This window comes from Leptonychotes weddellii, chromosome 8 (genome assembly GCF_054177405.1).
Source record: "Leptonychotes weddellii isolate Sample4059 chromosome 8, ASM5417740v2, whole genome shotgun sequence".
In the NCBI taxonomy this organism is placed as follows: domain Eukaryota; kingdom Metazoa; phylum Chordata; class Mammalia; order Carnivora; family Phocidae; genus Leptonychotes; species Leptonychotes weddellii.
The window spans coordinates 8558746-8572664 of NC_138376.1; the positions used below are offsets into that span (position 1 = coordinate 8558746).

Consider the following 13919-nt stretch of genomic DNA (forward strand, 5'->3'; position numbering starts at 1 on the left):
GCCCCTCCCTGCTGGAAGTTGGATTTAGGATCGGTTAAGAGAACCAACGCTTATCGTTCAGCAGCAGTTTGGCAAATAAATCAAGGTTCGTGAGGGCTACGCACCGGAGAGGTAGTGAATACATGCTTAATTGATTTTAAGACTTTGGAAAATTTTGCAATGAGTTCGTAAAACTGTAGCAAAGAGAAAAAAATTCTCAGCGGTGACTATAATAGGACTCCAAAGGTAATCCGTGATCGTTCAATTCCGGGGGGGTGGGGCGGGGAGGAGGGAGGGGGTTGGCCGATTTCCCAAAAGTAAAATAAATTTTTCCACAAAATCCGTATGTTTATTATCATGGCAACCCTACTTGAAATTGCTATGCAGACTCAGCACACATTAATCTCTCTGCAACCTCAGTCACCCTTATTAAAAATAATGATGATACAAGAAGCAGGCGACAAAATAAAAAAGAGTTTAAAAGTGTGGTAAACACAGCAGAATCACACTTCTCAAACGAACTGTAGTGCAGCTCACTCTATCACAAGAGGCTGTTGTGGGAAGCTACAGAAATGCTATCAACATTCATGGCAGTGATTCCCAAAGAGATGTGCAGCACGCTTTTTGCCTTTCTTTCTTTCTTTCTCTCCATAAAATTCATAAGGACACAAGGGTCAACCAAACCTGTTTTGACTATCAGGCACCTGAAGGTCAGCCAGCTTGTTTATCTCTATGCAAGACAGACAGAAGGGGTTTTGGGGAAATGATGAGGTTGAGGGAAAAGGAAGGAATAGGAATATTTCTAAAAATTCATATAAACTTAAAATGTTTACATAACAAAATGAGTAAGGAAACATTTTTTTTTTTTGCGCAAATAGGAACTCTTGTTTTATCCTCCAAATAACAAATAGATTAGCATGTTGCTTTTAAATCTGCCCTACTCATAGATATTTGATACATATCAATTGTGTTATGTATTATCCTGTAAAAGTTCAAGAAACAAAATCAAGTACCTTTAACAATTATACATTCAGAGATCACATACAAGACACACTCCAATGACCTTACTTAGGAAGTTAATTTTGTTAAAAAAATTAATCACAAGAGGTATTTTTAAGAAAACCCATGCATTTCAATTCTCACACTCTTGCGATTCATTACTGCCCCTTTAAAATGCTCCCATGAGTACCTGACTTATTTTCACCTTTCTTTAAAGCAATCTCCCTCAGAACCCCCTATATTTCTAAAAATATGACACTATAATGCCATCTGGTTGTTGGCAAAGCCAACGTAACAGGAAGTAGAAGCAACAAGTAGCAATCCTTATTTTAAAGTATTTTAAAGAAATCAAGACTGAAAACTTCACATTTAGGTTTCCGAATACACAGATTTTTGCTTTGTCTTTTCAGAGTTTCACTGAAAGTCCTTATTAACGAACACCCATGGAAAAGATGAATTTATCATAGAGGGTAGTGAACTTTGACCCCAATGATAAAAATACACTCGATTTTACTAGACTTGTAGATCTTTCCCAGTGCCAGGAGAAAACACGTCATCAAGTGTTTCTGAGGACACTTAGAGATGTTCTTAACTGCTTGTCAGAAACCAGACGCATGGTCATGCACATACTCCAAACTTTTCTCTAGGTCAGGTGACTGACTCACTCACAGCGACAGGTGTGGCTTTATGAAACCCTGGAGGCCGCCGCGTCCACAATGTGCGGACACTGCAAAGAGAGCCTCCACTCAAGCCCGTTTACATGTGGTGATGGACAGCAGGGGCTGCAGCCGGGCTATTTTTGATCCTGTCATGCGACAAGGGTTTCCAGCGGGTAAAATGTCTTTATAAGGCCAAAGTAAAACATCTATCAGCAGCGAAGTCCAGCCAGTATGAATCTCACTGATAGGGAAACATTAACCCCTGTACTCCCAAAGCTCTAAGGACAACAGGATGGCTACCAGGTTTGTATCTTTGAAAGAATGCTGGTAACTGAAAATGAGTTTAGCCTATAAAAAAGGTAGGATGAAGTGTGTGTGTGTGTGTGTGTGTGTGTGAAGAATGCACTAGAAGATAGGCAGGGCTGCTTACAGGACTCTTGTCTCTGCACTGATTTTATATTAATAGTTTTCATTTGATAATGCCAACCAATGAGAGTGTAGAGTTCCCTGGCATATCAGAACCCTACATGAAGTTTGGCAAGGGTCAGGAATACGTCTGGAAGGCACATGAAATCCAGAGGCTCAGGGAAAGGAGAACCCAGAAGACCAAAGAGAGCCTAAAATACCTCCGTTCAGGAAGGAAGGCAGGAAAGGACCAAAGGCTAAGGTGGTGCTTCGGAAGCCATTCTTGCATTAGGAGGTCTTTTACTAGTTTAAGGAGCTCATGAAGGCAATCTGAGAATCTGTCTCCCCTACCTACCAGTGTCCCTTCCCTCAATTAATCACACAGTGGGCGTACCTAGCGGTTACAAAAGCACAAGAACAAGGCAGATACCTTGGGCAACTGTCAAAAAACACTGACTACATTTTCCTTTTCTTTTTCAGGTCCCCTGACATCTCTTTGTGACTTCTGACATTCTAACTGGTGTCCTCTTCCAGTCTATCACCAGACTGCTGGCAAAGTCTTCATTCCATTTGCTTGTTCTTGTAACCTGTGGCCCCTTTGGCATGCTACGCCTTTTATGCTTCTGGCTCCAAAACATTCCTTCCAGTATTTCTTTCCACCTTTCCTCGAACCCGGGTCAGCTGGACTCCTCAGTGCTCCCTGGACAAGCCACGCATATTTAGATCCTCACTTTGCTCATGCCGTCCCTTTGCCAGGGAAGCCAAACCTCATTCCATCTCTACCTGTTGAAATCCAAATCTTTTCCACCGTAGGTCTAGCGCTCACTCTGTAGAGAGCCTTCAGGAATTTGCTTCACGTTCTGGTCTCACACTTCTCATATGTGACATGAATCCAATTATTTCCAACCCTGAATTGCTGTGCATTAAATAACATTATCTACGCACAGAGCCTACAATGATGAATAAAGGAGGCACTCAATACAAGAGTACCTTATTCTCGACCATCCTTTAAAAATCTAGGTCAGCTTCTAACTCTTTCATGAAGACTTCTTGGGTCCCAAGAACCTGATGTCTCCCTCCTTGTCTTAAGCCACACCCTTCTGGGGGCTTCTCAGTTTTCTTACTAGATTACAAGGGAGAATGGAATTGTGTCTTTCTGGCTATAACTTGACAGAGGAAAGAACACAGCTTTTGAGGTCAGGAAAATCATGATTATGAACCTAGAACCAGACTCTATTACTTATTAGCCCTGTGGCAAGTTAATTAACCTCTCTGTATCTGTTTTTTCACCCATGGAAAGAACATTCACTGGCTGACATGAACAGCTTGAGTCAAATAAGTATTGTGAGAATTACATGATTTATGTAAATCTCTTACTAGTACCAGGCATGTAGGAGATGTTCACTTAATGTTACTGTCCCTCCTGCCCCCCCTTAGTGGATAGTATAGTATCTAGTACAGTGTTAATACAACTAGCATAAAGCTGAACACTTAAGGGGCACCTGGGTGGCTCAGTCGTTTAGGCTTCTGCCTTCAGCTCAGGTCGTGATCTCCGGGTCCTGGAATCGAGCCCCGCATCGGGCTCCACACTCAGTGGGGAGTCTGCTTCTCCTTCCCCTTCTGCCCCTCCCCACCTCTCTCTCTCTCTCTCTCTCTCTCTCTGTCTCAAATAAATAAATAAACTCTTCAACCCCCCCCAAAACCCTGAGCACTTAAAGGTATACTCAATAAATGTTTAAGGGTATTTCAAACTGCTCTAAACCAGCCTAGAATTTTCTACTCACAGATGCATAGTCTTTCCTCTCTAAGGTTTCAATAAGAAAATGCTTCTTGCAACCAGAAAGTATTTCTAAGACATTGTTTAGCAAATGCACGAGTCTCTATACATCTGCCCACTGTGTTGCATCAGAAATTCCTTCAAGCCAGGATTTTCTCTTGAAAAGCCCAGTATATGGCCCCCTTAAATGGGAGCCATTTAAGGACCACATAAAAAATAGTTCAGTTACTAGAACTTCAAAGAAGTCAAGTAAGATTAAAAATTCTCAAGCTTTTTTCCAGGCCTAAAATAAAAACGTGTGGCATTCCAACAGAATTGAGGATGACCAGGTGTGATTTGTTAGGTACAGACTCTGGGAATTAGAGCAGTGTTAAAGAACCCCTTAAAAAAAGAAAAGAGAAAGCCTGCAATGCTATCTATTTCTAATAAGAATCTCAAGTTCAAACAACTTATGCAAACAGTAATAATCACCATCCTTTATAAAGACAGCTTAATATTAGCAGGGATGAACAACAAAAGGTTACTATCAAAGCATACTTGATTTAAAATTTCCATAGGACATTTTATTCTGGTTATTCTTATTTTCCTTGTGCTACTTTCTTTCTCAAGGATCAATGCAGACTACCACAGCCAGTCCAAATTTCTATGTCCAGCTCTCAATATCTTCCATAAACAGTCTGGTTTCTCCATGCACTAAATCTTTTTCTCTTCTCTGCCTTTGCTTATGTTCACCTCATCCTATAGCCCTCAGGCATGTCCCTTGCTCCTGTTACCTGTCCAGGACATACCCACTGGTCCAAGACTAGTTCAAGTCCCATGAAGCCTTGTGCACCTCTCCAATTCTCCTGTTTTCTTGCTATTCTGAATTCCTTTTGTCCTAAATACCAAGTATCTTAGCAACTAGTAGTTCTTGATTGGTTTGTGTTAGTTTTGCAGTCTCCTTATTTTGTATCACCTACTTAGCACAGAAAAACATAAACACATGCTAATACCTGTTGATCGATTTAGCCGCATAACTGTTTAAAGACTATTATTGTGAGATCATGACTAAGTTTATCATCACTTCTTAGGATGTATGTTCTCCTCCCTAATCCCACCTTACACGTAGTCTAGACGAATGAGGAGAGGACCCACAGAAGTAGCTGGACCCATCAACCCACTATTTGTTGTCGGTACCCAGGATGGTTGGGATGGGGCACTGATAAATAGCTATGAGGTATGAGGGCCCTTTCTAATCATATTGGACAGAATACTCTCCCACGGTTTTAAAAAGTAAGAGTTGGCGGTAAGGTGAAGAATCCCTATGTTAAAGGGAGGGTTTTAAGAAGGTATTCGTGGAAAACAACCTGGCCCTACCAAGTGCAATGATTATTACTTTTTCTGGTCTATCCTTGGAGACACATAAGGTGGATATCTATCTATCTATCTATCTATCTATCTATCTATCTATCTATCTATCTATCTATCTAGAATCTGACCTTCCAGGTTACACAGGTAGATATTTAGGTGCTAAACTAGAGCAGAAACGATAGCTGAGGATAAAACACCTCTTGAACAATTAGACTATTTAAAAAGCTGAAATCTCTGTCACTAGAGTTCTAGCAATGTCAATCAGGTAGAATACAGCCCAAACAGACTCTAAGTAGTCCGAGTAAATTTAGGTGGTAGGGATCGCCCACTTATGTTGTCTGAACAGAAGGGAAAGAAGGGCACTCAGAGGAGGAAAGCTGGTAATCACAGAGCCCAAAGGGAACACAAAGATGAGCAGCCTGTTGACCTGAGTTAGGTCTGAAAGGTGAAAGTGCCACTCGACTCAAAAAACTGGCTAGTGTCAGTGAAATCTGATGAGTGTTTGTTGAACCTTTAAATGAGAAGGCCTAAAAGTGGATATACATTGCAAAAGAAAGAACCCCATTCCCAGAAAACTCCCCAGTAAAACAGAAACTTAGGACATGCAAGCAATGAATCTGTATTCTCACAGAGGGAAATCACACAATTTAGCACTCACTACAAAAATACGGTTAAGTGGAAGTCACAGGCTACAGCTTAAAAGCAAGAAAAAAAAAAAAAGGCCCTTTGCTTCCCATGGCAAAGTCAAAAGTCAACACTCCTCAACACCACCACCAAAACCAAAAACACAAAGAGCCCCTTCCCCGAGGAAAAGAAAACACTTTCACTACAGCTCTTTTCAATTAAGTAAAAAGCACACAGTTTAGCTATCAACACCACTTCATTACTGTAATAAATAAAATAAAGCACACGGAGGTCTATTGACTATTGTGAAAAATAAAACAACACCAACATCCATGCATCGTTAATCACCATCTGAGCTTGTGTGTCTGAGTCTACTGGTTACAGAGTTTAATTCCAAACAGAACTATTCCACCTCTTATCATCGTATCCTTCTGATCAGTTAGCTTAACTGTATACGAGCCCTGTCAGGTTAGAAAGAGATAAATAACATTGAGTCAAGTTGAACAGTAATCATGGTGCTGGGACACAATCGTCTTGTACACAAGTCATACCTGGTAGTTTTGTTTTGTTTTGTTTTGTTAATCATAAGCTCAAAATTTGTCTGGTTTGGAGGCTGCAAACTTGGTCAGTAACTTGACTCATCTAAAAATATTTATATTATCAGCATCAAAAAGGTACAAACATATATAAATATGTATCACAAGGAACATTCTGTGACATGATGGTCTTGTCTGTATATAACAGAGGCAGGTTAACAGATGATACTTATCAAAACTTAGGAGGGCCTGATGAACTGACTTACCCAAAAGGTCTTTGTATGAGGGCTGGATGAAGTTGTTGAACACCGAAGGCAAAACCTAACAATAAAACATACCACATTCTCTATTTGTGCATGGTTAGGCATTTATTACTCCTACATATTAAAATGCAATCACAACTTTCACTTGGAGAAGATCACCATTCTTTTGATGCTTTACAGAAAATATTATAAATATTATATATATTACAAATATATATATTTGAAAATTCTTTTTACTGATGTTATCATTATAGATATATATTATAAATATATACATACATATATTTAAAAGTTCTTTTTACTAATGTTATCATGGACCCAAGTAAAAATTTTAATAGGCTACAGGTGGAAACTAAAAATTATCTGCAAAGTTTGACAGTCATACAAGAAGACCGTAGAAAATTAGGCCAGGGAAAAATTCTTGTGGAATGAAACCAGGAACAACAGGACTTGATAATGAAGTTACATGTCACAAATATTCCTGCAATTCTGAATCATGATCTATAAAAAGTCTTTGTAATTTGGAACATGCTGGACAATGCTTTGGAAGATTATGGGTTTTACAGATTATGGTATTAAAAATGCACAAAAACAAAGTCTCCTTTTCTGGATAGCACACACACAAACACAAGTCTTTTAATGTTCACGGATATGGGCACATGCACTCACTTTCTTGACAATCTAGTTCCCTAGTAAATCCGTTTGGATGGAAGTGTCAACCTCTTTCCAAAATTTCGGATGGAAACACTTGAGTGAAGAGTATAATGACTTAACAAAACAGAGTTGCGTACCCAAGAAAAAGATTACTGTTCGCTCAACAGTCAACTCTTAATCATTCATGCTAATGGTAAAGGCAATGTTGTAAATAATCCAAAAGGTCAAATTTTCACATAGACAAAAGCCTGCTTCCCTTTTGACGACTAATAGCTGCATGACTGAAGTAAAACATTTTCCATCTCTAAGTGTCGGTTTATCTGTTACACGAGGGCCCAGGCGTACCTGAAATCTCCCCATTTTCTTTGATTACTAATAGTCTTGTGATTTTATGTTAAAGCTTTACCATCCAGACACCACCCCCTACCCCTAGGCTTCTCTTGGGTCAGTGTTCAAGTTGGATTGCCCGCTCTGAGCACAGGGCCACTGGTGGTGGAAGGAGAGACAACAGTATGTAGGGAGGTATAACCAGCCAGAGGTGACACATTTGGCCCACAAAATCCACATGTGAATGATCTACAAGTGGTGAGAAACTGGAAAATAAAAGAGTAGACTGACTGTATGTCATACCTGAAACAGATGAGTCAAGCCTAAGTCTGGGTGGGTACAAACTGTCCAGACCCTCAAGATCTACTTTTGCACATAGGTACATTTCAAGTCCTGCAAGAGCCGGTGACAACGCTCATTTAATATCTTGATAGAATAACCAGCCATGGTTCAACTTTACTAAACATCTACAATGTCTTCTGAAACAGGGATTCATTCTATTCAGAAGTTGGGGGGGGGTCCTCAAGGGGGGGGCGTGGAGTGGGTAGGAGGAACATTTCTTACCTGGTTGCATGATCCTTGGTTTTGCTCCCAAGTATGCCAGATTCACATTGGCCTTCCTGCCATCAATGATGGGGTTCGGATCCTTGCAGGCTCTCTCAGCAGCAGCTCGGTCAGCCATGGTGACCTTAGCAACATACACACACACACATACATACAAAGCTCTAAATCAACCCCTGAAGGAAACCAAGAATCACACTGGAGAAGTCATTCATGAGAAAACTGAGGGGGTTCTTAAACTCTTTCTTTCTCTTTTCTTTCTTTCTTTCTCTCTTTCTCTCTCTCTCTCTCTTTTTCTTCCTTCCTTCCCTCCTTTTCCTTTTTCTTTTCCTGGAACTTACTCCTTGATCGCCCGTCAAAAAAGAAAAGAAAAGAAAAGAAAAAACAGAGAGGAAGAAAGAAACAACCCCCTCCTGACACCCCCAAAGTCTTCAGGGCGCTAGTAGGGCCTAGCAGGGAGTCGGAAGCCTGAATTCCGTCTTGCAACTCTAGATCCTCCCGCCCCCGACCGCCACCCCCACCAGGTCCCTACCCAGCCCAAGAGGCACTGTTTGCTTTAAAGAAAGTCCAGCCTCACATCCAGCCGGTGCTCCCAACCATCAGCAAGCACTCCCTAACGACCATAGCTATTGTCCTACTCTGGAGCTCCCGGCTCTCCAGCAGCTGAATTTGCACGCTTAAATCCCCAGGAGGCTTAATATGCTCTCCTTCAGTTCAGCAAAGAGCTAGAGGATCATCTTTTTAAAGAATCCATCTTTGCCATTTAAAAAAAAAGTGGGGGGTGGCATAAGGAGTAGAGCCCTAGACCTCCTAGGGTGTCCCCTCCCCGCCCCAGCCGGAACGCCTGAAGACACGCATTTTCACAAAGCAACAGCGCGCTTAACCACCGGCCTCCAACCCCGGCGTGCGATTCCGAGGGGCTGCGGCCCCTCCCTCCCAGCCCCGCGCACCCGCAAATCCAGCAGTGGTTAGTTCTCTCCTTCCACCCCCGCTCCGCCTGTCCCCCCGACACCGCAGGGCGCTGGGTCCCCTCGAAACCCCGCGAGGCAGCAGAGCCCTCCCTCCCCCAGCTCCGCCGCGCGCAAACTTTCAGTTCAGCCGGGAGCAAAGGGGCAGCGCCGCCCGCGTCCGCGGGGTTCTCACATTGTCACACCGAGCCCCCCACGGCAAACCCCGACCCCCCCCCCGAGGCCCTGCGCCGCCCCGAGCCTCCCCGCCCCCGCGGTCCTCGATTTCCCCGCCGGGCCTTTTGTCGCCCCCACCCCACCCTCCCCAACCCCAAGCCCACGCCAGCCCGCAGCCGCGCAACTTACAAATCCGTAGCCCCGGGACTTGCCCGTCTGCCGGTCGGTGATGACCACCGCCTCCTCGATCTCGCCGAAGACCTCGAAGTACTTGCGCAGGCTGGCGTCGGTGGTGTGGTAGGGCAGCCCCCCGACGAAGATCTTGGTGTACGTCGTGTCCTTCTGGGTCGTGTGCATCTTCGCGCCCGCCCCGCGGCTCGGGCTCCGGCTGCGGCTGCGGCTGCGGCTCGGGCAGCGGCTGCGCCGCCTCCTCCGGCTCCGCGTCTCCCGCACCCTCTCGCGGCCGCCGGGGGCCAAGGGCGAGCCCGGGGGCGAGGGCGGCGGCGCGGCGGGGGCGAGAGGCCGGGGGCGGCCGAGGGCGCGGGGCGCGCGGCTTCCGAAGTCGCCAGCAGCCCCGGAGACTTGACTTCGCTCTCTCCTCCCGCCCCCCCTGCCGGTCACCGTACAAATTCTCCGGATCGTCTGGGTTAGGATCCTGTTCTATAGAATGTGCAAGCGGTTTCCACTCACCAGGCTGGGAGGCCAAAAATGAAAAAGAGAGGGTGGTCCTCGAGCGAAGAAGCGGGCGCGTTTAGAGGTAGATTTTTTTTTTTCTTTCTTGGAAATTAGGTAGGTGTCTTGGGTGGGGCGTGGGTAGGGTCGGCCGCCAGCGCGTCCGGGCGCGGAGGTGGGCGGGCGGGCGGGGGGCGCGGCGGCGGGGCCGGGGGTGGGGGACTCCGCGCCGCTCGGGCTCCGGTTCTGTCCCTCCCGCCGCGGAAGCTGGAAGACAAGTGACGAGTACTGCTCTCCACCTCTCTGCTCCCTTCCCCCGCGGGCCGGGGGTCGGCGCCGGGCTGGGGAGGGGGCGGGCCGGACGCCTGCGATTGGCCGCGGCCGCACCTGGGGTGCCCGGCGCCACCGCCCCCCAGCTGTTGGGAACAGCTGCTTCTCTCCCGGCGCGGCGCTGGGCCGCGGGGCTCGGGCTCTGGAGCCGACGCTGGGGTAGGGCTGGGGATGGCCCGAGGCGGCCTTGCTCTCGGCGGTCGCCTGCTCTAACCCGTCAAAGTCCTAGGGACTCGGCGCGGTCCTAGCCGGGGCTTGGGACGCACAGACTGCGTCCGAGGAGGGAGCTGCGTCGCTTTCCCAAAACGACGACGCGAGCTCTTTGCGCTCGGCCACGGTGACACGGCCGGCGACCTGGACTGACGAGCTGGGGGCCGGGAGGCCTGGGGCGGTTCGTGGAAAGGCCAGTTCCCTCCCGGGCGCGGAGGGGCCGGCGAGCTCGGCCAACGGCACCCGAGTCTGATAGTCTGGGGTCTGGAGAGTGAGAAGGAGGGTCCCCAACCTTCCTTGACCCTCGAAGAGCCAGTGCTGGGGAGAACCAGCGAGGCAGAGCCAGAAGGGAAGAAGGGGGAGGGGGGGGGAAAGCCCCAACAAAAAACAGGTCTAGTGCTTGGGTGTGCTGGAGAAAACCATTAGCTTTAATTGCTCACGGTCCCAGCCAAGCTAAGTAACCGTAGACACCACCTTCTATTTCAGAGGACCATAAATTAGTACTTTAGCCCCTACAGTTACCAAATTTGTGTTTCCTCCCTACTTATTCCACCCTAACTATTTGGGGAGATTGGTACAGATTTCTCATTATAAATCCTCTTTTTTTTCCCCCCCCCGAAGCAAAGAATTAATCTATTTCCTTCCATTTGAATTGCAGGAGTGTTTAGTGACTTGACCTCAACTGTTTTACTAGGATGTACTGTAATTGTAAAAGGTGTAATTTTTTGAAATCGACTTGTTACATAACCACTGGTTTCTACCAGCAGACCTTTAAAGCATTTGTAGAAAATACAGACTTTAGTGCAACCCCTATATATTTATTTTTTAATATCAGCTTTTTGCAACTTCTTTTTATCAAGAGTACATTCAATTAAGCATAAAATCCTTGTCATATTTGAGGTTTGGATGAAGGTATTTAATGTGAGCAGAATGTTCCACCCACCCCTGTAGGAGGGGCATGATTTGCTTTTAAGTCATTTCCATCAGGAGTGTCTGTTGAAGTCCATACATTAATTGCCCCTGGGCTGAACCATTTAAAGCAGGTCAGTATGTTAACCTATTAGAGAAGCACATACTTGTGTTTCTCTTTCCAGGGCACTTTGCAGTTAGCCCAGAAGGATGAGATACATTGCATTTGCCAAAGCGAACGAACGGGAACGCAAATATCCTCGAGCTTTTCACCTTGTTGCCTTCTGCCTGAAGTTGGCCTTTTGAGGTCATGAGTTTCTTTAAGTTTGAACCCCCAGCGGGTGATATGGAGAAATAAGAAATCCAAAGGTTTTTGGAAAATGTTTTAAAAATCCAATTGAAGGGGCGCCTGGGTGGCTCAGTCGGTTGAGCGGCTGCCTTCGGCTCAGGTCATGGTCCCAGGGTCCTGGGATCGAGCCCCGCATCGGGCTCCCTGCTCCACGGGAAGCCTGCTTCTCCCTCTCCCACTCCCCCTGCTTGTGTTCCCTCTCTCGCTGTGTCTCTCTCTCAAATAAATAAATAAAATCTTAAAAAAAAAATCCAACTGAAGAAAAACAAGGTACTTCACAGCTATATGAGAGCCAGAAAGGGAAATTGTAAATAACACTCTCTCCTCATTGCTTAAGCAAAAGTACAAGTTTAAAAGAGACTCTGTGTACTGGTATGATGAAAGGTAGGTTTTAAAACTTAGAAAAACAAAGCAGCCTATGAAACAAAGGAGGCATGTTTTTTAATATTCAACATCCATCTTGCTGGGTCACTGAAGAATTACTATACTTAGATGAGGCTCAGGCAAAAACTCTTTTGTGAGGGAGAAGCTATTCCAGAGAAGCCTGAAGGAGAAGAGTGACTTTGGCTATCTCACCTCTCTTCCTACCTGGATGAGGAGCCCACCCCGGAGGGACTGTGATAATATCAGGGACGGAGGGTGTCTGGGAATGTGGCCAGCAGCTTGGATGTTCACTAAGTAAAGTGGTGAGATCTACAAGGAAATTCTGATCCCAGGTTGGGATAGCTGTGTCCTAGAACTCGGCTTCTGGGAACAAGATGCTTCCCTGCCATAGTCCCAGAGAAAATAATGCAGCCACCCTCCCTGAGCCCCATGCAGCCCCTGACTGGTGTGCTTTTATTCTTTCAATTGAGCGGTAAATATTTGGTAGCTTGGTTTGAAACTTTGTTCATTCCGTATGAAATGATGCCTGAATATTCCCGATTTTGAATTCCACAGATAATTAAAACATTACTAATCATCTGGTGTTATGTGATTGACGGAGAACAAAGGTTAAGAGAAAAAGAGATTCCTTATTTTCCATGCTGATTTGAATAGAAGCCTTAATTCCTACCCAGTTCAGCCTGAGAAACCGCGGAGCGCCCCTGATAGGCGGGCACTGGGCTAGAGCGACGCATTATTGACACTGGGTTTTGTTTTCTATCTGCTCAAAGGTGGGTTCAGTTACAAGGGCCAGAACCATTCCTGGTGGTTTTGTGAACCTGAGCCATTGGACCATGTAGCTTTGGGGCCGTAAAATCTTCCTGAATTCAAACTTTCAAGGTTATTAAGTACCAAATATTTCTGCATAATTACCCATTACAAAGTCAAGTTTGAAAAACAATACTTGAGTAATCCTTTTGCTTTCTCAGCTGCTTTTGGCAGCGAAGAACACTTGTATATTCACAGAGCTTGTGCAATATGATGTGTACTTCTTAGGAAAGAAAGAACCATAAAATACTTTAAAAGTTATAAATAGGTTCCAAGCTTGTCATATCCAAATTAGTACATATGGATGGCCCTGAATCCTCGGTTCCTACACCATGGAAAGATTGGTAATATTTTATTACTTACAGGAAATTATTGTCCACTCTGTTCAAACTCTTTATTTGGCTATTAATGGAGGGAACCAAATGGACAGGTTTTCCGTTCTTTTATCTATTTTCTCCCCCCATCCCATTAAATTGATCATGGAGATCAACTCCAGGGCCAAGGCTTATGAAGAATTGTGAGAAAAGAGGGGACTATTTCACGAAGGTAGAGAAGCAATCCTCCAGCTCATGGAGATGTCTGCTCCAGGGACAGCGTTGCTTTGGATAGTAAGTCACCTGCGGGCAGGGTTGGCCCCTTGGATGTCACTGTATTTCCTGCAGGTCCGTGAGATCCTCCACAGAGTTCTACACATATACACACACAAGAAATATTTACTGAAGACAATTGGTATGTTAAAGCTATCTACCTGCAAGCTTGATGGGGAAAAATACATTCTTTCCTTTTTTATGATCTTATTTATTTATTTGAGAGAGAGCAGGTGCACGTGAGCACAAGCAGGGGCGAAGGGGCAGAAGGAGAAGCAGACTCCTCGCTGAGCAGGGAGCCGATGTGGGACTCAATCCCAGGACCTGAGATCATGACCTGAGCCAAAGGCAGACGCTTAACCGACTGAGCCACCCAAGCATCCCCAGAACACATTCTTTTTTTTTTCTTTTTT

The 13919-nt window shown here is 45.2% G+C and overlaps 1 protein-coding gene across 2 annotated transcripts in view; it reads right to left on the reverse strand.

The window, feature by feature from the left end:
• The window catches only part of RBM24 (RNA binding motif protein 24), a 10467-nt gene extending 553 nt beyond the window's left edge, over nucleotides 1-9914 (reverse strand). The window contains exons 1-3 of one of the 2 annotated variants that reach the window (XM_081827632.1): nucleotides 9448-9914; nucleotides 8138-8261; nucleotides 6596-6650 (exon numbers count right to left, since the gene is read on the reverse strand). In XM_081827632.1, coding sequence (XP_081683758.1) covers nucleotides 6596-6650; nucleotides 8138-8261; nucleotides 9448-9615 — 347 coding nt within the window. In that variant the 5' untranslated portion in view covers nucleotides 9616-9914. Of the gene's footprint in view, nucleotides 1-6595; nucleotides 6651-6862; nucleotides 7967-8137; nucleotides 8262-9447 lie in introns of those variants that run through there. The other variant, XM_081827630.1, reaches the window with a different exon arrangement.
• Between the last annotated feature and the right edge of the window lie 4005 nt (nucleotides 9915-13919).